Consider the following 23,436-nt stretch of genomic DNA (forward strand, 5'->3'; position numbering starts at 1 on the left):
TGCACAAGCTTGCATTCCCACCAGCAGTGTAGGAGGGTTCCCCTTTCTCTGCATCCTCACCAACATCTGTCGTTTCCTGACTTGTTAATTTTAACCATTCTGACTGGTGTGAGGTGGTATCTCATTGAGGTTTTGATTTGGATTTCCCTGATGCCGAGTGATGTTGGGCACTTTTTCATGTGTCTGTTGGCCATTTGGATGTCTTCTTTGGAATGCACACATTTAAAATGTATTAATTGATACATTTTGACATTATATATGCACCTTTGAAACCATCACTACAATCAGGATAATGAATGTGGAATCCTCATTGCCTCTTGTAATCCTAACTCCCACCCCTCCCCAATTCCAATCCTGTGTTGAGGCAACCAACTACTTTCTTTCTTTCTTTATAGATAAGTTTGTATTTTCTAGACTCTTATGTAAATGGAATCCTACAGTGTGTGGTGTTGGGTTTTTCCTGGCTTCTTTCACTCAGCATAATTATTTTGAGATTCATCCATGTTGTAACACTTATCAGTAGATCATTTCTCTTTATTGCTGAATAGTATTGCATTACACAGCTATACCAGAATTTGTCTATCCGCTTCTCTATTAATGGACCTGTGGGTTGTTTTGAGTTACCATTTTACATAAAGCTGCTCTGAACATTCATCTATAAGCCTGCATATAGACAGGCACTATTATTTCTCTTGGGTAAACACCTAAGAGTAAAATGACTAGATTATATGATAGGTGGATGTTTAATCTTCTAAGAGATTGCCAAAATGCTTTCCAAAGCATTTATACCATTCGACTTTCCCATCCACAGTATATGAGAATTCCAGTTTTCCATATAGTCACTAATCCTCAGGATGGCCAGTCTTTAATTCTAACTATTGCATGGACGTATAGAGTTATTGTGATTTAGTTACTTGGAAATAATATGGACCTTTTGGGTCTTGCTTTTAAGGCTTATGAGCTGGGTTCATGGCAGTAGTGTAAGCAGCATGAATTTTTCCCCACAATGAAAGTAATATCTGTCTGTGTACAGTACCCGATGCACTGCAAATGAAGGATTTCCAGTCTGGCTGGTGGGAATGGGTGTGCTGGTACTCATTTAAGGTGGTCCTTTCCTCGGGTAGTCTCCTCACAGACATGCTCACTGGGTACTATCTGCATCCTGCCAACTCTTTCAGCATGATAATGTGAGGCAATCCTAATGCTCACCTCATTCGTTTCCCACCTCCCAGGGATCATTGCCCTTCTTGCCCAAAATCCACTGTCTTGAAATCTTTTGCTTCTGTATTTTGTTCATTCTTTGGATGTTTCCAGAATGGGGTAAAATCAATCTCTGTTACCCCATCTTGTTCAGAAGTAGAGGTCTCCATACAATTAATTTTGACAAGGCAGGGTATAAAATCAGAAATCACTCAATATCCTACTATGAAACTAAAACTTAGTAAAATTAGCTCCTGAATTATTTTGCATGCAAGCCATGAGGAAAATTTGTTTTATTTACAGTTTAATTTCTAATAGTATGCTTAGTTTTGAATTATTTTTAAATATTTCCATAAATATATCTTATTTGGGGAAGCATTTTCTGAATACTTTTTGCAAAAGCCAAGCGTATTAAAGTCATTAGGGGTGTATATATATATATATACATGTCTTTCTCCTAACACATGCATTTCAAGGACATATGACAGCCTTAGAGATACCAGCAAATCCATATATATGTTATTTCTACTTTTACTTGGACAGATTTTTTTTTTTAAGATTTTATTTATTTGACAGAAAGAGAGAGAGAGCAGGAACACAAGCAGAGGGAGTGGGAGAGGGAGAAGCAGGCTTCCCGCTGAGCAGAGAGCCTGATGTGGGGCTCGTTGCCAGCACCCTGGGATCATGACCTGAGCTGAAGGCAGACGCTTAACAACTAAGCCACCCAGGCGCCCCTTACTTGGACAGATTTAATAAAACATGCTGGCATTATCTGAATACTAGAAATAAGAAACATCCACAATGGCAGAGTGATAAAGTAAAGAAATTGTCCAAGGAAACACTAAATATAAGGGGCTTTTGTCATTATGTAATATCTACATCCTTCCTTTTCTTAGAAAAAAGGTGTGTATAGAGACATGTCTGACTAAGAAAGAATTCATTTAATAACTATTATAAGGAAGGTGGAAAGTTACCTTACAGAGGAGATTATTAACTTCTGGAACAATGCAAAAAATAAATCCCACCAGGATGAAACATTTAATATCTATTGTATTTTTTTCTGGCTAAGATAAACTGTAGCTACTTGTTTTATACCTTAAAAATCAGAATTACTCTTCCTTTATTGATAGAAATGACATTCTTTTTTAATATCAGTTTGTATACTTAAACATCTAGAAGTTACTTGATGGACAGTGTCAGAAATAAAGGGACAGGTTATTACCAAAGAAACAGGCCAATCAATCTAGGATCATCTAGCCACATCATCTAGAAACTTGTTAACTCCTTATGGAATCCATCACCACTTTGGACAAGAAACAAAATTAAATGTCATGTTATTGAAAAGTATGTGTGTGTACACATAATTATTTTCTTAATAATTTAAAGGATGTGTTCCATGGAACAAAATTGGTCCCATCATGTGATAAAAGTTATATTTAAGTACATTAACATATTTTTAACATAGGTTAGTTTAACATTTAAGTACATTAACATCATTTTTAATATTTACAAGTATGGGGATTAAAATTATTTTTGCAACTAAGTAATTCAGTGATATTTGCACATTCATTTAAAAGCATCTGACACCATAATGTCAATTTGCATTATGCTAAGCTTTCTTATTTTAGGTGAAATCATGAGAAGGGTTCTGCATTCTTTTTTCATATCATTTTAAAAGTGACTCTCCCCTTGAGGTTAGCCTTGTTTATAATAGTTATCAGTTTCTGGGTTTGTTTTTTTTTTACTTGTTCAATAAACATTTATGCAATACCAAGTATGAGCCTCAGACCATATACCGATATTGAGGCTACAACAGAAATAAGACAGAGGCTATTTTTTTCTTTAAGAAACTTCATGGAAAAGTCAGTATAATAATCATGTAAGACATTTGTTAAGAAATAGATTCCTGGGCCCCGTGTCCTACAATTCAGAATCCACTGGTCAAGGGTAAGGCTTAGAATTCTTAAGGACTGAGGAAGTGAGAGAGGCCTGAACTCCAGCCTAAATTCCAACTCCTTGCTCTCCTTCCCACATAGTAGCCTGGCCTGCAGGGTCGAATCTAAGAAGTGCTTTGTTCTCCTTGGCCCAGAGGGGTTTTAATGGAATGTAAGTGGCAGTTTCCAGAGGCTAATGCAACCCTGAACCCATCACACAATTTTAGAGACAGACCTAGCAACTACAGTAGAAGAGACCAAGACTATAAGCTTCCAACTTAATAAATAATTTACCTCTTTAAACAATAACCACATTTATTGATTTCTAGCCACACTCAGCTCTCCAAGAGAAATCAGATGTCAAACATAATGGAGAATTTGTGCTTAAACATAGTTTTGTTTGAGGCTTAGTTTGCTTTTGTCTTTATATATTATTCCTACTCACATTGACAATGTTGAATAAAATGCTTGTCCATAGGTCTCCCTATGCATAAAGGCAAGCTATTTTTCTAATAAAATAATTCATTGCAAATATATACTTGTAGATAGGATGCGCTTCCTTTTTGCTTTTGGAAAAGCCTGTTACGTTGCTTTGGGGATTTTCTTGAGATTTCACCTGGAGCTTTCTTTTATAGGGCAAGGGTCTCTTTCCTAATAGGCAGAAAGCCTCTTCCCCTTTTATTCTCTTGCCAAATACCCACAGTCGAAGCTTGAGCCATCCATGCTCTGCTTGACTCTTCCTTCTCTCTGTCCCCCATTTTCATTCAACAGCTCATGTATCAGCACTCTAAATGCAACCCTTAGCAACTCCAGCTATAACTGCAGGCTTCAGATTATTCTTCTTAGGTCTGTGGCCTCCCACATATCATAGCCCATCCCACCTGTCATATCTTAGTGGCTCTAACACAATGATTTTATGCTTTTATACCCATCCTTAGGGCAAGTTCTGACATTTTCCGTAACTCCTACTTTAGCTTTATCTCGAATTACATATATGTAATCTCACATTACATGACTATTACATGTATACCTTACCGTGTCTCATGGATGTGTTTCTAAAAAAATGAATGTTTTATTTATTGAGTAAAGAAAAAATGCCTGAAAGATGTGTGAACAAACTTAGAAGAAAAAAAATGAAAAGCTTTTTTAAGGAAAATATGGCTTACGCTATGACAAATCATAGCCCTGCAACCCAATTATTGGTAAGCATGGCTTTGTATTTGTCCCTTTTCTAAAAGCACTGCTGTTTCTGGAGCAGGGGGAGAGCCATGTTTTCTTGATGACCTTTAAGTCCCTGTGTAAAGTCTCTGTCCTAACACTTGAAGAGGATGTTTCCTTCACTGGGTCTGTTCTGAAGGAAATCAGACAGCCATTTACCTGTTTGGCAATAGCAGGTGTCTCTGTGGGATGCCCTTGGAAACAAAAATGCTGGATTCCCCCACTGGGTGTAATTTTATGAGCTCTGTAGGGAATTTCTTTATGGCCATTTTCCCGCTTGTATGTAATATATAGTGATGATTGTGGTGAAAACCAATTCTTATAACATTTTTAGAAATCCAAGCCTTAACAACCATAGAAGTTTTAGAGCTAACTAGGACATCTTGCACCTATCCACAAGCTTTTGAAAGGAGCACGTTTTGTATAATGATACTTTCAGTAATGTTTTATTTTACAGGAAAACACACCCTGCCTTTATCTGTTTTACCTATTGTTTTGCAGTGTGTCTCAGATGTTGCAATTAAAATACACATTAGTATTAATGCACTCATTGACCAGCCTCTGGACTGTAGACTGCACAAAGAGGACACCATTGTATTCCCACTTCCCTTAAAATAATGTTCTTGAGCCCCTAATTGGCCTTTCTCTCCTGTGAGGATAGCGTCCCTGTTTTCCCTGTAGTTTCTATGGTACCTACGTAGATGACCGTGAAACATATATTACTTCAGCTGTATTGGTTTAATAGCCCTCACTATAAATATAAAATATAACTATAGGGAAGGCATTATGCAAATGAAAAGAAGCAAGGTAAGCTGAATTTATAATTTATTAAAATCAAACAATCCTTGCAAGCCTGAATATTGTATTCAGTAACATCATACCACTGTACACTGTTCTTTATAAAAATTCAGATAATGTCTGATTCAAAAAGACACTTGGACTATATCCTAAATGTTTCATGATATATCGAACCTCTTAAAAAATCGTAGCCACTAGTGGACCCATGGCACACTCTGAAAGATGTCAGAAAGTAGGGCGAGCACTGTGATACCTTTCCATTGAAGGTGCCGCCCCACTGGTGGAATCCTGCACTCTGGAACTTCCCAGTCCTAGAAGGCTGGCTGACAGGAAGTGCCACTAGGTGTGCCTCAACTGAAAAGCTAACCCTAGCTGCTGATCGGTGGCCCACAATACTTCCTCAGGGTGCTAGAACCCCTTTCTAGCAGAAATGAAGGTGAAGTCCACAGGGAATAAGAGGGAAGAGAAGAAAAGGGGGAAAATGTTGATTCCTCACCTCTCCCCATGAAAACATCATATGAAACAGCTGCAGGACGCATGAAAGGATCTCATATCTTATATTTATAAACCATAAAATAATGGGATTCCATTTGGAAAAAAGACCATAGAACCTAAATGTACACTGTAATCACTAGATTATTATAATCAGTTTGTGGCTAATATTTTTGCTTCATTTTCCATTAAGGTGACATATTTGTTTGATAACGGAGGGACGGTCTTCTTTGCTATTTTTATGGCAATATGGGGTAAGTATGTTCTTCTGTTAATTGCTTGTCCCCATTTTCTGAGGCTGTTGTTGTTTCTTCACATACATGCACACACACACACAAACACACACACCCTGTGTATCAACTCAACAATGAAATCTCTTGCTTTGTTTGCCCTCTTCACACATTCACTGCTTCTTTGGGAATTTAACCCCTGCTCTAATCCTCTAGTCCCTAAAGCCTTGACCTTCCTATACTAAGGAGTGTATTTTTCCTGCCGAATGCAGATGGTGATTAAAAACAAACTGAAACATATTAGAATCCAAATGATGCTGCGTGTACTGCGTGTAAAAGTGATGCTCAGAAAATGTTTCGTTTGCATTATATTTCTATTTGTCTATTTTTTTAACATTACACTTTATACACTTACAGATACAGAATCTATTCCATATATGATTAAGGAATAATATCTAATACATAGTAAATCTTGTTCTTATTTAACATCTTAAGACTGTAAAAATTATGTACAGGTATATGCTTTGGCTGACTTTTTTCACCGTGTTTCTCATTGACTCTTTAAAGCACCCAATTAATTGAGTCGTAAAAGAAATCTGACAGGTTAGGATTCCCCAGCCTTTGAAGAGAACCTATCCCTTTCCCGGGTAGAGTCAGGTTCCCTACCGTGGCCCCGTTGAATGCAAAGTCATTGTCAGTCTGGCAATTCAAGGGACGGACCATGTATGTGCTGAGACAGGAAAGTAAAATGTACTAGAGAGAAGTCTCTCACTCCCATTACCTTAATTTTCCAGGAACAGAAACTCCTTATACTCTCTTTCTTAAGTCAAAATTAAAAAAAAAAATTACTGTTCCAGTTTTCCTTCAAGGGAATGCCCAACTTGATGCATGAAATTAGGACAATAGAGTTAGTTAAATTACAGGCAGGGAAAGCATCGTGAAACCTTTTAGTTTTACCTGACTCTCATAAACCATTTCCCACTAAGAATAAAATAAACCAAAGTACAAATTAAGGTTACTCAATAGATGATTCAGCACAGCCAAACATGGTAAGAAATGAAACCTTTTAGATGATTTATCCTCTACGTTTCTGCTACTAGTCTCATACTTTTATAGTTCTCCTTGGCACAGCCACATGACAGTGATCTTGTTTTAGCTTTTGGAAGATGGGTTTGTGAAAAGACTAGGATGTAGGCGATCATTTGCCGTCAGAAGCCTTTTTCCCTTTAGTTCTATACTGAGGTACGAAGTTGAGGTATGTCATCCATAGGAATGCCGTCCCGTGCATTTTCTTGGCCTGCTGGCATAGATGAATCATTCACAGTTGAGTTGTAATAACTAGAATTCCCAAAACTCGCATCATAAGGTTCTGGTGTATTGTCTAATCGCAGAACTAAAAAAGTAACAAAAAAATTTATTTTATGTTGACAGTCTGGAAGATGCATGCTCAGGCATCTGCCAGACTATAGCAATTGTTCCAGATGAGTAAGTAGATACATCTTTCGTGTAGGCTTTGCAGATATTGGTTTTGAAATTTTAAATAAGTCTATATTTTTCATGACACATTTCTTTCTAAGACTAAGAGAACAGTTTAACTTCTAAAATAATTTTACTCCTGGTGAACCAAAAATAAAGGAACTAGGGGAGAAATCACAACGAAAGTAGAGTGGTACTTTGTATGAAGGACAGACAGACATATGTCTCATTGACTTTTGAATCTTGTGAATTCAGAGCCTTGTCAACATGTTCAGAATTTTTACTTCTGGTGTAAAAAAATAATTTTTAAAAACTGAAGAGCATTAATTTTAAATCGGTGTCATTATTTTTCTAAGTGTCTCAATATCTTTATGGTTGAGCCAGGGAAGATGGAGATGGAAGAAAACTATTTGTAAAACCCTATGTTTCTTTGTGATAGATCCTAGTTATCATGCACTTGACATTCTCTGATTAATGATATAAGATTATTTTTTACTTTTTCAATGAACAGCCAATTCTTACTTCCTTAATGATATTGAATTTATTTTCAAAGAAAACTTGGCATGTGCTAGGTATCTTTAAGTATTAAGGCAGTGACTAATTACTAGTTAGATTAGTGATTTATTTATTCAGTTAGGTATTCTCATATCCTACCTATTCTTTACACCTTCTGTTTACAGACTGGGTGCCCAGTAACCTTAGGGACTTGGGGGAGGTTTCTCAAAGCTCTCTTGAAGGAGAAAAGGAGGTGTTGTGATTGAGTTATTCCATTATGCCTTAATCACAACATCTTAGACTGTATCAGTTTGATAGACTGAGCTTTTGCATGTGATTACAGGTAAAGAAAAGATTCTGGGGTTAAAAAAAAAAAAGTATAGAAATCCCTGTTGTCTGAAATCCTATCCTTTAATTTTGAAAAGTGCCACTTTTTATTTTATATGGATTGCTAGAAACCCCCAAAATAGAATTCAGTTAAATTTACAATTAATGGATTTGGTTCTAAGATGAACAATATGTCAGTCATGATCTCAACTTAGTAAAATCAACAAGACTTTATCAACAGGATGTACCAGGGGCATTTAACTCTTTTTTATGGTGGCAAGAGTCCTTTGTAGAACAGAAAACATTTTTTTTTTCCTGAAGTATATAAAAAAAGATGAGTCAATTATTTGAAATTATTTCATTTCTGTTCTAATTAGTATTATATTAAGAACAAATCCAGTTCTTTATTTTTAGCAGACACATTTCTCATTCATAGACATTACGGTTGGTCTTTTCTATCACATGAGTGACAAATTCCTGCGTTACTGTGACTTTATGTACCCAAATATATGGCTTTTTATAGATTCTGTTTTAGAGACTCATTAAGATAATTGATTGAGGGCTACTGCATCTGTGTAAACTTTAGAAGAACTCCAAATTGGAATAAGTCATTGTTCAAGTTACTGCTGCTAAGAGATCCAACAATGGCAGAGAATATGGCTCTGCAGTTACTTGCTAACAAAACTGCCCATTTTTTTTCCTCAATGGCATTCTCTTCCAGTTCTATAGACATGTTTTAGGTTCTGGGATTTGGTTTATTTAAAACTAATTGTGATGCAATGAGCCACAGTTCCAAATGGCTTTAAAATTCCATCCACAGGTCCATAAGTATTTTGGTTATGTTCTTTGAGAAACAGAGAGTAGATCAGAATAAATCTTTAGTCTGTTTCTGTCATATAAATCTCCAACTCCCTTCTAGATAATGTAGTGAACATTGGTATCCTCATTTAATTAAAACCACCGTGTGCAGGTGAGGTCCTAAAAGTTGCTTTTACCTGGTTCGTTTCTGTCATCGTAAAGTCTCCGATGGGAAAATGAATCCATTTTCCTTTTTCCACACAGCAAGTAGCCAACAAGACTAAGCAATGAAGCACCCAGAATAGCACCTAAGATGGCCCCAAATACTACTCCTGTATTTTTATTCTCTAGAGAACAAAGAAAAAAATAATTAACAGATAAAGAAATATAAAATAATTTTTCAAAGAAGAGAAATATATACATTGGACTTTCTTTATAACAAAGAATGTTTAAACAATATTGTTTTTTTTTTTAATTAGATAATGGTGATGTGTGTGTGTGTATTTTGTCAAGTGCTGAGTATTTGGGATATATTGGCAAATACACCTCCTGATAAAACCGTACTTCAAATTTTTAATTACGTTGAAATCCTTCTTAGTATTATAACTGTCTCTCATTCCTTTTTTAACAACAATAGTACTGAAATACCATGTATATGCTCCATTAAGATCTAATTTCTATGTTGAGTGCTATATTAAGTTTTTAATCAACTCTGAATCTCTAATGAACATTAATGATGAAATGAACCTTGAACTTGTTTCTATAATAACTGAAAAGTAAAAAGCTAATGGGAGTAAGTGGGTGATAGAAAATGAATCCACAAAACCCCAACTGAAAAGGCACTCTAAGGGAAAAGCAGTATATCCTGATATAGGATATTTCCAGATACAGTAGATAGACCAAAGCAAGATGTTTGCAGTGTCTTGCACACTGAGAACAGATGTGTAGGTCTGAGTTTAAGGGAGCCCAAAATTTTACTCTATCATCCCTTTTTACTAAGTACCTTATTTGAAGACTAAGTTCATTATTAACAAACTATGTATTGCTCCCTGAACTTATATTTAGTGTATTGTATTTTCAGAGTTTTTTAAAAAATTTCATGAGAATGTTATTAATTAAGTGGGTGAGGGGTCTTATAAAGTCTGTAATTCTATATTAAAACCCATTTATAAAAAAATTAACCTACACACTAGAAGTGTAACAGCAAAATTACTACTAAAATAAAAGCAAAACAAAGTCAACTAATTTTCTTTTGATTAAAGAGCAATGGTGGGCATAAGTACTCTGTATTCTTAGTATGTATGTTGCGTTTAGAGAGGCAAAAGAGAGAGAATATTTATTAAAAATCTTTCTGATGTAGGGGCGCCTGGGTGGTTCAGTCAGTTAAGCGTCTGGCTCATGTTATTGGCTCAGGTCATGATCTCACTCTTGTGAGATCGAGCCCCACGTGAGGCTCCATGGTGAGTGTGCAGCTGCTTTAAGATTTTCTTTCCTTCTTAGCCGCCCCACCACTCTGCTTGCACTATCTCAAAAAAAAAAAAAAAAAAAAAAAAACCTCTTTCTGATGTAGTATAAGAGTATGTATGAATGAAAGGATACGTTAAAATTATAGCTAAAATGAAAATATACGTACTTACAATCTATTAGCTGCAGTGCTATTATAAAGCCTAGATTTCAAAATTTAAAACTTTTCCTGTACACTAACAACTTTCAAGTAGGAATTTGTATGTATGATGTAGTGTTTACATCATTAATATAATCTGAAAGTAAGTTGTATTGCAAGTCATTGGATTCATGGGGGAAAAAAGAATTTTTAAAAAATTTCAGGGAAAGGCAAATACCATATGATTTCACTCATATGTGGAATTTAAGAAACAAAACAGATGAACATATGGGAAGGGGAAAAAAAAAAGAGAGAGAGGGAGGCAATCCATAAGAGACTCTTAAGGATAGAGAACAAACAAGTTTGCTGGAGGGAAGTGGGTGGGGGATGGGCTAGATGGGGGATGGGCATTAAGGAGGGCACTTGTGATGAACACTGGGTGTTTATGTAAGTGATGAATCTTACTCAATTCTACCCTTGAATCCAATGTTACACTGTATGTTAACTCACTGGAATTTAACCCAAAACTTGAAAAACAAATTTCAGGGAAACAAAAACTTGGGTAGACCTGAAAAAACAAAACATGATGAATTTTCATTATATTAGAGATCTTCTCTGTTTTATGTTTTAAAACTTGACATAATCCCTAAGTGAAACATAAAAATGTTCCCATAATATGCTTTTCTTGTGATACTCACAGCTACATTCCATTTTTATGGTGTTCATTAGGTACTAAACTAAAAATTCAGGAGGATTTCCTTTTGTTGAGTTTATTTACATTTTTAAAAAAAATCAGTGTTCTGTTTTCCTGTGATTGCTATGTGGTATCAGATAATTTATAAATTCATTTATTTTATTCAATTTTCACATACATATGTTTTTAAAGTTCAGATGCATATTGTTCCTAAAGCATGGGACATTTCAGGCAGTTTTCTCAGATTCAGTGAAAATCACTGCACCATATCTCAAAACTGTACTACTACCTCAACCTAACCTTCCTCTAATTTTGTCCTGCTGTCTCGTCATGTTCCCATACAGTAATGAGTACTGTATGCTGCCTGAAGCCTGAAATCCCTTCACTCTTTCCACTGAATATCTTGGATGCCCCCCAAAATGAGAACCACCTGTGCGGCTGTAGTCTTTTTTTTTTTCAACATGGTACATTATTTAGTTGTAATCTGCATGACTTAGTTCAAGATTCAGTTTCACACGAAAGGAAAGTTAAATCCATTTATATTTACCTTCTTCTGATGTATTTGAGAAGATTTTTGAATTATTGGTAAACTTTAAAGTGGGCTGTAGAGTTGTTATTTCTTGGTAGGGGGTAAACCCTATGAAGCTGTCATTGGATGTGGTGAGCCATTCTTCTGGTTTTGTTATCGTGGGGGTCACAGACGTGGTATTTGGTGCTGCAGGGAGGACACTAACTGAAATGGAACTGTTGCCAGGAGTTTTTATGGTATCACTGGCTGAAGACCAAGTGAACTTTTCTGAAGATATAGCAGATGTAGCTTTGGGAGGTGCTGAGACTGGAAGAGGATTTTCATCTGCTATGGATGAGTTCCAAGACAATTTAGAAACAAAGCTATGGATCAGAGGAGAGCTTGTGGGAGACGTAGGCATAGGTCCTGGATTCCTAGAAAAGTTGTTCGTTGATGAATTGCTGAAGACTTCTGTTGTTCCATGGCGTTTATTTAATGGGTCCCAAAGAGGGGAATTACTTGCCTCGGGATTGGAGGTTTCTCTATTTTCTTTATCTGAGCTTAAACTTGCATCACTTTCCAAAGGAACAGATTCATTTCCCATTGTTTTTAGGTCTGCTGCAATGCTTTGTGTTGTGTTTCTTTCTAGACTTTCTTTCCCATGACTTCCAATTAATAGTAAACTAAACAAATTTGAAATCAACAGAATTTTGGCTGAGGTCAACATAGTAGCCTTTTTTAGTATTGGTGTTATTAAGGAGAATCTGAAAAAAAGCAAATAACAAGCATCTGAATTATTACATGAAGTAGTGATTTTTTAAATGGATCTACATCTTTAAAGTAATAAAAATCTAGAGATATAATACTGAATCAATAATACCATACTTTTTATTCCAAAAGTTAGTTTTCTTTGGATTATATACTAAACCTAGAGTGAGTTCTATTTTCTGTATAATATTTATTTCTTCTTTCTTCTAAGGAAATGCCATGCAAAAACTTTGTCAAGCCACATACCACTATTCCACTATTTCAAAGATCATTTAGCTTTTGACAAGTTGAAATATTTATATATATTTGAGATATTTTATATGGATTGCTAAGTAAAATATTGTAAATATAGGGCATGTAGAGCTGGCTGATTTCTTTAACCTGTTTAAGAAAATATGTTTTCTATAAAGACATAATTTGGAATGTTTATTATGAAAATGATGTTACTGATTATACTCTAAACACGTAATACTGGACCTTAAAAATAGCAGGGACCTTCACTTGAAAACATTTAAATCAATATCCCTTTTTTTCACAACACTTTAATGATGCCCTTCTTCCTATTAATCCAAAATTAGGGAAAATCAGGAAGACTCTCAGATTTCAGGATATTCTTTCCTTATATTCCCTTATTATATAAATGAAACATCTGGCTGGGAGAATGTGTAGAAAAAATGACATAGTTAGATAGTAGGAGAGTTGAGGTTGAAACCCTGGTCCAGACTTTTAATCCAGGCATTATCATTCTGCCTCTGAAATGTGGAAGTGCCACAACTCATAGGAGGATATGGGGGAAAGATTTTAAAATTAGATTTATATTAAAATTTTGACTTCTATTATGAATAACCTGTGAAAAATAATCAACATAATAAGCACTTACTTTATCATCATCATCATCATCATACTGACATCACAGTGTTCTGAAGACTAAATGAAATGATGTATGTAGAAGTACTCTAATCAATACCTGGCCTAAAGTAAGCAGCTAATAGACATTCCATTTTTTATTATGAAAATATAATAATATTTATGTAAGTGCCTTACAGCTCAGAAAGTTTGCAATATCATCTCGCTTGATCCTCACCATGATCCCTTGCGAAAAAAAAAATAGCTTGTATATCCTTATTTTGCGAAGGAAGAAACTGAGGTTCAGAGTGGCTAGTAATGACAGCTAGTGAATGGAAGAGAAGCACTGAAATCCAACTCTACTGACTTCAACCTAGTTAGATGCTAAAATTAGAAATGTCTGACCTAATGATGTAGTATACATTGGCTAATTGAATTTAAATAAAAAAATAAAAAATAGATAAAATTTGAAATATCTTTAATATAAAAATATTCTTTTAAAAATGTTAGACTGTTCCTCTTCAAACAATAAAGTCTGAAAACTAATTTCCTATTCTTTGAATTGGATCTTAGAGCTTATTTTTCACTAAAAACTTCCAGGATGACTAAGATAAGAAAAGGGAGAATGTGCACTTGCTATTTTTAAGGTCTAGTATTATGTGGCATTTCTTAAAAGCTCTCCCAGAAATGTTTACAATTATGTTCAGCCTTGAGTTTTCATTAGGGTCTGAGGAGTCTCTAAATACTCCATCTGATTTTCTTTTGGATTTAAGTGCCCCCTTCCTGCTTAATGATATACTTAAATATATTTATAATACATCCTGATACATATTTTTTTCCAAAAGCTTTTAGTAATTCGTCCATACCTGTGGATTCCTAGGACTTTCGAAATGTAATATTTTCCATGCCCTATGCTTACCACTTAAATAAATTCTACTTAAAAGGCAAGGCAGGGGTGCCTTGGTGGCTCAATGGATTGGGTGTCTGACTCTTGGTTTTGGCTCAGGTCATGGTCATGAGATCGAGCCCTGCCCCCGGCTCCACCCTCAGTGCAGAGTCTGCTTGAAGATTCTCTCCCTCTGCCCCTCCCTGCCCCCTAGAATAAATAAATCTCCTGGAAGGGGACTCTGTATACTCCTGCTACTCTGTTTCTTGATCTGGTAGGCATTACATAGGTGTTTGTATTTGTGATATTGTCTGTTTATATTTCATTCACTTTTCTGTGATGGCCAAGAAAATGGATTTAGATCCAAAAAATGTTAACATCATTGGAAAACGTATTACTACTCTGCTTTTATTAAATCAGATGCTTCACACATTTTCTCATTTAATCCTTACCAAAAACAATCAAACAAACGAGGGAGGGATTATCAGTCCTGTTTTATGCATAATTAAATGGGGCATTAAAAATGTAAACAATGTGGGGTGTCTGGGTGGCCCAGTCGGCTAAGCCTCCAACTCTTGGTTTCGGCTCAGGTCGTGATATCAGGGTCCTGAGATGGAGACCCATGTGGGGCTCTGCACTCAGTGCAGAGTCTGCTTAGGACTCTCTCTCCCTCGCCCCCTTCCCCTCCCCCACCTCTCTCTAAAATAAAACAATAAATTGAAAAGAAAAGTGTCAAGGACACAGAGTACTGACAGACATCGGGTTAGGATTCAAACCTCGGCATTAAAGCCAGTCATCACTCATCTGTGAAATAGAAGTTACAAAGGACTATAGAAATTGATTACAAGGGAATATAGAATTCAGCTGCTTTTTAGAACTTCTTCCCACCAACATTTTTTTTAGCGCAGCTTCTCCAAATTTTATTATTTTACTCAAAGCAGTTTATAATACCATTATTTTTTTTAAAGATTTTTATTTATTTATTTGACTGAGAGAGACACAGCAAGAGAGGGAACACAAGCAGGGGGAGTGGGAGAGGGAGAAGCAGTCTCCCCACGAAGCAGGGAGCCTGACTCGGGGCCCGATCCCAGGACCTCAGGATCATGACCTGAGCTGAAGGCAGACGCTTAACAACTGAGCCACCCAGGCACTCCAATAATACCACTATTTTAAACACTGGAAAAATAGGGCCTTCTACCTTAAGTACCCCTCAAACACACTAAATACACTTTTACCCTAATTTAAGAAAATCCCAACAATTGTTTCTATGATGCTAGGTGGACACCTTTAGCATGTAGCTTACAAATTAACAAACGTTATCATCCCCAGGACCTCTAGTTCACCAACACATTATTAAACTGATACCTCACCCAGCACATTTAAAATACAATTCAATTTAGTTTAAAAATACTTCCATGTATCTTTTCAGAAAAATCCTTCTCCTGTGAACTGTCAAATTCATAGCAAACATTAGAGCCTTTTTCATTATCTAATTCCAGTGGTCCCATTAAATGTATGAATTGTACTTAGCCACCCATTGTATCATTATTATACATTTTGATTTGTTTTCCCTTTGTGGTTATTTTCTCTTCCTAATGAAGTGGTCACCAGAAGGGAAAAAAACAGCCCTTAGCTGTTCCAATTTTCTCACGTTACGTGAGGAACATGGTATTGAGCTTTCACTCCCTTCCCGTAATGAGAATCCACATATCAAGAGCCAGCAAAGTGAGTTTTGTTGTTCTGGATTCACTTTGTAACATTGAGCCACCAATGGGATCTCTCTACCCTTCACCCAGCTTTTGATTGTAACTTGAAAGGTATTAATACCCCAAATGAGCCAAGCGTTCTGTTACTGCCTATAATTTATCTCCAGGGAAAAGAGGGAAATGGAAGAGAGGGATGATGTGTGTTGTGAATACCATTTGCAGTTTATTCCAAAAATAATACAGTTATGGGTAAGGCTTTTGTGAGAATTGGTTTATTCCTGCTATCCTGGCCTGACAGTGGAGGATAACTTTGCTTCCGCTTCTTAGCTTCCAAGAGAAACAGGTTACACCTCTCCCTCAGGTCTCTTCATCTTAAAGGGATAGAAGATCCCAGGCTACAGGTTAAGACAGGTGGGTTTTGTTTTTCTTTGTAATAGGAAATTCAGTCTGACATTAGCCAACCCAGAATTGAAACCATCAGCTATTCAGAACCCCAGCCCTGGGCTTTTGCTGGACAAGGACTAGAAAATTTTGGTTAAGTTCAACCCTATTCTGAATTGAAGAAAACACGTTGTAAGCCCCAAAGGCTAATGGAGGTAATACAGAAGCTCTGAAGGGCAATAAAAGAAATCTGTGCTCTTTCTCTTTGCACTTTCCTCTTGGCCTCTCTCCATCTCTAGAGTTTAAATATTTAAAGTATGTTGTATACTCATTGTGTAAAGTTATGCTGGATGATGGTTGGCATGCTTGTGTGTGCCCAAGTTCATCTGTCAGCCAGGTGCACTGTGGAGGCAGACAGAAGTGGGACCAAAGAAAAATGCAATTGAGGAAGGAGAGTAAATCAGGAGAACCCGGTAGCTATCATTTTCCCTACTGTCCTTTTTGCCCTTTCTGGCCCTAGGTAGAAACGTGAGAGAGGAAATTTGAGGGGGTAGAGCATAGGAACAGAGCTAAGATCATTACAAACTTGAAAAACTTCTAAGATTAGAATTATTATAAAGCAAACAGAAAAAAAGGACTTCCACCCATTTTGCGATACTTTAAAAACAGATTCTAAACCTTTCTGTATATATTAAACTATTTTTATTGTTTCTGGTATTTAACACATTTTAAAATATACTTTCAGAGGGTGTGCGTTGCACTATTTTTTTTTAATAATTACTCTATGCAGAGCAAATGAACACAGTTTTCTCCCCTGTTTTTGGTGTTGGCACTAAAAAGTGGTTTCACATTACGACTTTTGTATGGAGGGCTGCAGAAAGTGGTGAGAGAAACACAACAACCATGACCATTAAGGGAAGCAAGTCCAGACTCTCTGCATAATTTTGCTTCCCCTTAAATGCATAGAGTCATTATTCTGCCCAGCCTTCTTGTTATAACTGAGTCATACCCATTTCATATCAAGCCTTTAAAAATAAGGTGGTACCCTGGTTTGTATCAGGTAATCAATCCATGCAAGGAAAGAGAAATGCTAGTTATTGGCAAGTCAATCACAATCCAAACTTTTAAATTACAACATTAGTTCAGTGCACTGAGGGGATACTGTAAAAACATGTTTCCGCAGTGAAATAACTAAACAGTACATAGAATGTGCTACTTCTCTCTCAGTTGCTTTTGCTTGTTTTTTATTATAGATCCCAGGCTACAGGTTAAGACAGATGGGTTTTGTTTTTCTTTGTAATAGGAAATTCAGTCTGACATTAACCAATATCCCAGGCAGACCCTGTTACTCTTGAGTGGCCTTTACAATCTTGAACAGTATTTTGCTTTTCCTAAATGAAAGAGCTTCAATAAATGAGGGCATAATGAACTATGCTTCTAGAAATGCCTCTTTTAATAAGAGGGTTTTGAAAGGATGAGAACATCTAGTAGCCAGAAAGAAGAATTGTACCTGAGGACCGTAGACATATCATTTCACTTTTATTTGACTTAAAAAGAAAAGAAAGACAAGGCTTTCCTTCAGGAAAAAAAATTTCAAGTTGGTGAACACAATTCTAATTAAAAGACTGGGGTATGCCGAAATCCAAGAAAAAATATGTAGAATGTCATACTCCCTGCTAATTTGAGCATTGTTAGTCATCATCTTTAGTACTGAAATAATTAGATGGAAGAGTATCAAGCTTAGAAAGAAAAACTGTCTCCAGAATATTCTGGACCCAGATTCACAAGCATGGGGTTTTCAGCCTTCTATTATATTTCACTGTAGAAAATCCCTCCTTGGATCAAATAGAAAGTGCTAAGCAGTAAATCAACATCCCTTTAATTAAAGGAGACTTACCTAGCCACAAACAAAATAATTTTAAGAAACTTGATCCACACCTTAATTCCATAAGATGTGTTCTGTAGCAACTGACTTAGCCACTCAGATTTCCAATGAGCACCAGATGTACACACATATCATGCTAAGTAAAATAGTTACATAACATTTTGCCAATTTTTTGATTAATAAAATCTTTGGAAAAGATGTATAGAGGCTTGTAATTCATTGTATTCAAATATTGTTTTTCAAAAACTGTCATATTATAATACTTTGGCAAGATCCTTAAAGCCCAAATGCATAATTTAAATCTAAATAATCAATTCATATTTATGCGATTTCCACTTTAAACATCGTGAAACTTTTACTAAGATCTGACGGCAACTCTCTCTTGTAGTCATGTACAATTTAAGTAAGGTTTTTATTTAACTCTGCAGCTGGTTTCATCACTGAGCAAATTTGGAAGTAATTCCTAAAGCTAAGTCACTTAGTGCAAATGCTCATTTGGAAGGTAATTAATGAGACAACTACCTGTTTTTATAAGGGACTCCGTAGCTACTTGCCGGAGAGTTCTGTCAAAAGTTGACCCTGCTTTGATTCTCTCTGGCAAATAAATAAAAGAGACAGAGAGGGAAGGAGAAAGGGAAAGAGGAGAAAAAAGGGAGGGGGGGGATGGGATCCTAGGTAACCCAGTCCACACTTACCTTCAGGTTCTGGAGGTATTTACAAACAGGAACTAAAATATCACAGACAGCTGTCCTGGCTGGAATGAGTCTGCCGAGCATCAGAGAAAGCAGATGGGTTAAGTATGACAATGTCCCACTGAGCAGGAGGGTGTCAGAGAAACAAAATTAGGTGGAGCTGGCCAAATCTTGCTTGTGTAACAGAGCACCCAAGAACCTGACTGACCTGCTTCTCAGCTGTCAGCATGAAGATATCACCTCATTCAGACCTTTAAAAAAAAAAAAAAAAAAGCCCAACCCTCCAGGTTTCATAGGTTGATCGTTTGACTTTGGGGCAGGCTAGTTCTCTTGAGCAGTGGCAGAACAAGGGACATCCATTTCCTGCCCTAAATGAAAAAAAAAAGGACAAAGACTTTGGTAATGTCCGCCGGTGTATCAGGAATTTCTGGCACATGCTGGATTTGCCCTTTGCAGGTGAGGAAACCAAAATGACTCATGCCCTGCACCTGTTACTCCGTGTGAGCCCCATGTTGTTCTCCTATATCATAAACAAACCTGTCTTTCCCATAGTAGTATGCCCTCTTTGTGTACCAAAAACCTGAATGGAGAAAATACAGTGGTGAGGGTCCTTGTCTGCAGTACACTGAAATCAGTTTTATCGAAAGTCACTCTTAACACAAAGTGAATTAACGTGTATTGGCATCCTGGAGAAAGCTGTGAAGCATTCAGTTAGAAATCACCAGAATTGAGATGGGCTTTCTTGCTGACTTTCAGGAGTTTGGGGAGTCACAGGGGCCTGTGTGGGAATGGCCACATGATCCTGAGCAATCCTGAGAGCCTTGTCAATTAAGCTCTTTCCTGTGTTCTCTTTGCTTTTACTCTCAATTTAGAAGCTGGAGAGTTTCACAAGTGCCCAGGTAATGCCTGATTAAATACTAGAGTTGAATAACAACCTGGCATGCTTCCTTCACTTCCTTCCACAGCTTATGAAAGGGAGCAGAGTGAAACTGCACTTTCTGGGATATTCTGCACACCAGTATTTGGGGGCTGGCGCCAAGGCCCGTTCAGCTCAGTACGTCTGAGGTTCACGCTTAGTTTCTGTTGTACAAGGAGGTAGGTTTCCAAATGCTGGGAGAGAAAATGAAACCTTAGCTAAAGTACAGGACCTTCAAATTGAATGCAAAGAATCTGCCCCATTAATTGGTCCCAGGAAAGAACAAGGTAATGCTATAGTTTTAAATTTTCTGAAGTCAAAGCCCCCTTCAGAATATGATTAGAAATTAAGCCAACCCCTAAAAAGAAGTGTTTACTCAAAGGATATTTAAGCTGTATCTGCACTGGTATGAAGAAAAGCAAGTTGAATTTAATCAAACAACTGATTACTGAGCAATGGTTTAATAGAATTCAATTGGTAATTTTCAGATTAGTCAGTTACTAGGAAAAAATCCCACTGACAAAATATTTTCTGTCTACTTAGAGATCTGAACATGACTTGGCAGGGTTGGGTGTGCCATGCCCTTAGGGATTTTCCTAGATATGTGTATGAATATCATTACCACTTTCTGACTTGACCATGGTAATTATGGCCTATGCCAGGCATGGAAATTACAAGGTACTTTTGCTACAACTCTCTGCTTTCACTGTGTAAGAGTCGAATCTCACCTCCCATGAACCCCTTTTCTGGAGACTGTACCTGTGGCCCCAGAATCCTGTTCATCGTTGCCCTCCTGACAACCATAACAAATTGGTTAGAAATGACCCTAGAGATAAACCCTATTTACCCTCCCTGTCATGAGCACATCTGGAAGTAAAGTCATAAAATAAGAAGTATGCATGCATTTAATGCCTCAGTGGCTACTTAGCCCACTTACTTGTGATCAGAAATCTTTGTGAAATCACCTGAGTTGGAGTTAAAAAGTAATTTCTTGGGGCGCCTGGGTGGCTCACTCTGTTAAACATCTGCCTTCGGCTCGGGTCATGATCCCAGGGTTCTGGGATGGAGCCCCATATCAGGGTCTCTGCTCAGTGGAGAGCCTGCTTCTCCCTCTCCCTCTGCCTGCCGCACCCCCTGATTGTGCTGTCAAATAAATAAATAAAATCTTTAAGAAAAAAGAAGTAATTTCTTGCCAAACAAGCAAGTCTCAGTGAGATACATTCCCAAGTATATACCATGGTCTAGGTAAGACCAATCCCATGTTGGCCCTTGTTTTTCCAGGTGAACTCAATGATAAGGGACAACTAGCTGGCAATTTAGTCAGCCAGGCAAGCTGAGATGACACATGGTACAATGCCTACATAATTATTTTGTAATTACAATTTTCTTGTTGAATCCTGGCTTTGCCAACTTACTGGTTTCATAACCTTGCCTAATCACCATCCCATTTCCAAGACTGCTTTCTCATTTGTAAAATAGCAAGAGTGACACCTACCTCCAGGTCACCTATGGGGAGTCAATGAGGTAAGGTAGATAAACACTAGGTAGGGCTCAATAACTATAGTTATAGGATAACTATAATAATTTTTTTTAGAGATGGCAGAAATTAAAGCTTCAGCATCAATGTGAACGGAAGTTGAGATGAGTCCAACAAAGCGTGGAAACACTTATATTAAATTTGAGTTTGTATCTATACCTTGGCACATAGTAGTTGCTCAATAAATAGTAACTGAGTGAAAAATGAAATAATTCAGAGCGCCTGGGTGGGCGTCTGCCTTTGGCTCAGGTCATGATCCCGGGATCCTGGGATCCAGCCCCATGTCAGGCTCCCTGCTAAGCAGGGAACCTGCTTCTCCCTCTCCCTCTGCCATTCTCCCTGCTTGTGCTCGCTCCTTCTCTCTCTGTCAAATAAATAAATAAAATCTTTAAAAATCTTTAAAAAAAAAAGAAAGAAAAGAAAAATGAAATAATTCTTCTCCAATTTCAATTGATTTTTTTTCCTGACAGAGAGGCTTTCCTTCATCATCCTTATAAAAACTACAACCCTCCTTTCTTGACCTATTTTAATCTCCTTTCCCCACATTATTTTACCAGCAGCACTTATAGTTACTTAACATACCCTTTACCTTATTTTTGTTGTTTATTATCTGTTCCTGTACTAGAAAGCTCATGAAAGCAAACATTTTTAGTCTTCTTTCTTAATTGCTTTATCCAAAGAGCTAGAATATTTCCTTGCACAGACTAAATGCTCAATAAATGTATAAATGAGTGAATTAAATGAGTGAGTAGGTACATAAACAAATAAATATAATTAATAATAATAACCAAAAAAAGTGAAAATATTAAGTATAAGACATCTGCAAGCTCACTTTTCTTCTACCTAGAGTATTCTTCCAATTGTTGGCTCTTTCAGATATGAAATCAACTTTTTCTTCCACTTAAAGATATCTCTTAGGCATCTTTGTATGATTGTACATGTACATCATTGAGCAATTTCCTAGAGCAAGTAATAAGGGATGGGGGCTAGTTTACAAGAAGAGTTAATTTAACTATGGGTTCATAAATCTGTTACAGCAAGTGAGAGTGGAGACACTATTGCATACAAGTGTAGGTAAGTGGGTAGGTGTGGTTTTGGGGGGTAATTTCTTCTGAATACTTTATTTTTAATGATGAGGTAGAGAGCAAAATTGCACTTAAGAGTGATAAGAGTGTATGTGCTGGATGTTAAAAGAGAAAAGAAAAGGTATGACAGCATGGCACAAGTCCACTCAAATTATTAATTTAAAACAAATCAACTCATCCAACATACCTGTCTTTTTCTCCAGTGATGGTGTGCATGGGGACAGATGGACAGTAGATGGAGTGTTGTGTTTTTGTTTTTTTGTTTTTTTGTTTAATATTTTATTTATTTATTTTGACAGAGAGACAGCGAGAGAGGGAACACAAGCAGGGGAAGTGGGAGAGGGAGAAGCAGGGTCCCCGCTGAGCAGGAAGCCCAATGTGGGGCTCAATCCCAGGACCCTGGGATCATGACCTGAGCCGAAGGCAGACGCTTAACGACTGAGCCACCCAGGCACCCCTGGAGTGTTGTTTTTAACTAGGGTCATGTTCAAACTATGAGTTTATGACAAACTGAGAGAAGAGCTAGAGCTCTGAGGGTGTATGCAAGTGGGTGAGTATAATGGCAGACCATTAGCATCTTAAAGAAGAAAGTGAGGGCACCAGGAGCGGAAAGGACAGTCAAAATATGATGGGGTTGAAGATTGAAAAATCTTGGTCAAGTGTCAGTGGATTGAAAATCTGGGTCAAGGAGTTGTTGGAATTGGAGTTTATAGGGAATGAGCTAGAAGGATGGAGATGATAACTGGAGATTTTAGAGAGTTTGCAGTCATTGACCAAAAGTATGCTGTGGGAGTACATGAGTGAAATAGGCGAGGAGAAGACAACTTTGAAGATAGAACCGAGGTCCTAGAAAGATTATCTGTGTATATTGTAGTTTCAAAGAATTATTTTAGGAATCATGTTGAAAAGAGTTACACTAAGCCAAGAGTTTGAAAATCTTAAGACAAGCTAGGGACGTGTC

The 23,436-nt window shown here is 36.9% G+C and overlaps 2 protein-coding genes across 3 annotated transcripts in view; both read right to left on the bottom strand.

The window, feature by feature from the left end:
* Window positions 1-23,436, bottom strand: part of ANO3 (anoctamin 3) — a 256,061-nt gene that overhangs the window by 49,615 nt on the left and 183,010 nt on the right. Inside the window, exon 13 of the mRNA XM_081799084.1 lies at window positions 20,582-20,646. Within this exon, the coding sequence (XP_081655210.1) occupies window positions 20,582-20,646 (65 nt within the window). The remainder of the gene's footprint in view (window positions 1-20,581; window positions 20,647-23,436) is intronic.
* Window positions 5,161-19,131, bottom strand: MUC15 (mucin 15, cell surface associated). Of its 2 annotated transcripts, none has more exons than XM_031026642.2 (4): window positions 18,941-19,131; window positions 11,813-12,537; window positions 9,166-9,315; window positions 5,161-7,172 (listed from the first exon to the last, which is right to left on the bottom strand). In XM_031026642.2, exons 2-4 carry the CDS (start codon window positions 12,498-12,500, stop codon window positions 7,105-7,107), a joined length of 906 nt encoding a protein of 301 aa, XP_030882502.2. In that variant the 5' UTR covers window positions 12,501-12,537; window positions 18,941-19,131; the 3' UTR covers window positions 5,161-7,104. The 2 variants fall into 2 exon arrangements, with proteins under 2 accessions (XP_030882502.2, XP_006727350.2); XM_006727287.3 differs by having other exon boundaries at window positions 5,161-7,265.

This window comes from Leptonychotes weddellii, chromosome 11 (genome assembly GCF_054177405.1).
Source record: "Leptonychotes weddellii isolate Sample4059 chromosome 11, ASM5417740v2, whole genome shotgun sequence".
In the NCBI taxonomy this organism is placed as follows: Eukaryota; Metazoa; Chordata; class Mammalia; order Carnivora; family Phocidae; genus Leptonychotes; species Leptonychotes weddellii.

Bases quoted from the DNA above. Each gene is read 5' to 3' on its own strand.
- MUC15 (XM_006727287.3), bottom strand. From the start codon at position 12,500: ATGTTGACCTCAGCCAAAATTCTGTTGATTTCAAATTTGTTTAGTTTA. The intron at 9,316-11,812 runs GTAAATATAAAT...TTTGTTCTCTAG, and splicing joins CTCAAATACATCAGAAGAAG to AGAATAAAAATACAGGAGTA. The intron at 7,266-9,165 runs GTAAAAGCAACT...TTACTTTTTTAG, and splicing joins CGATGACAGAAACGAACCAG to TTCTGCGATTAGACAATACA.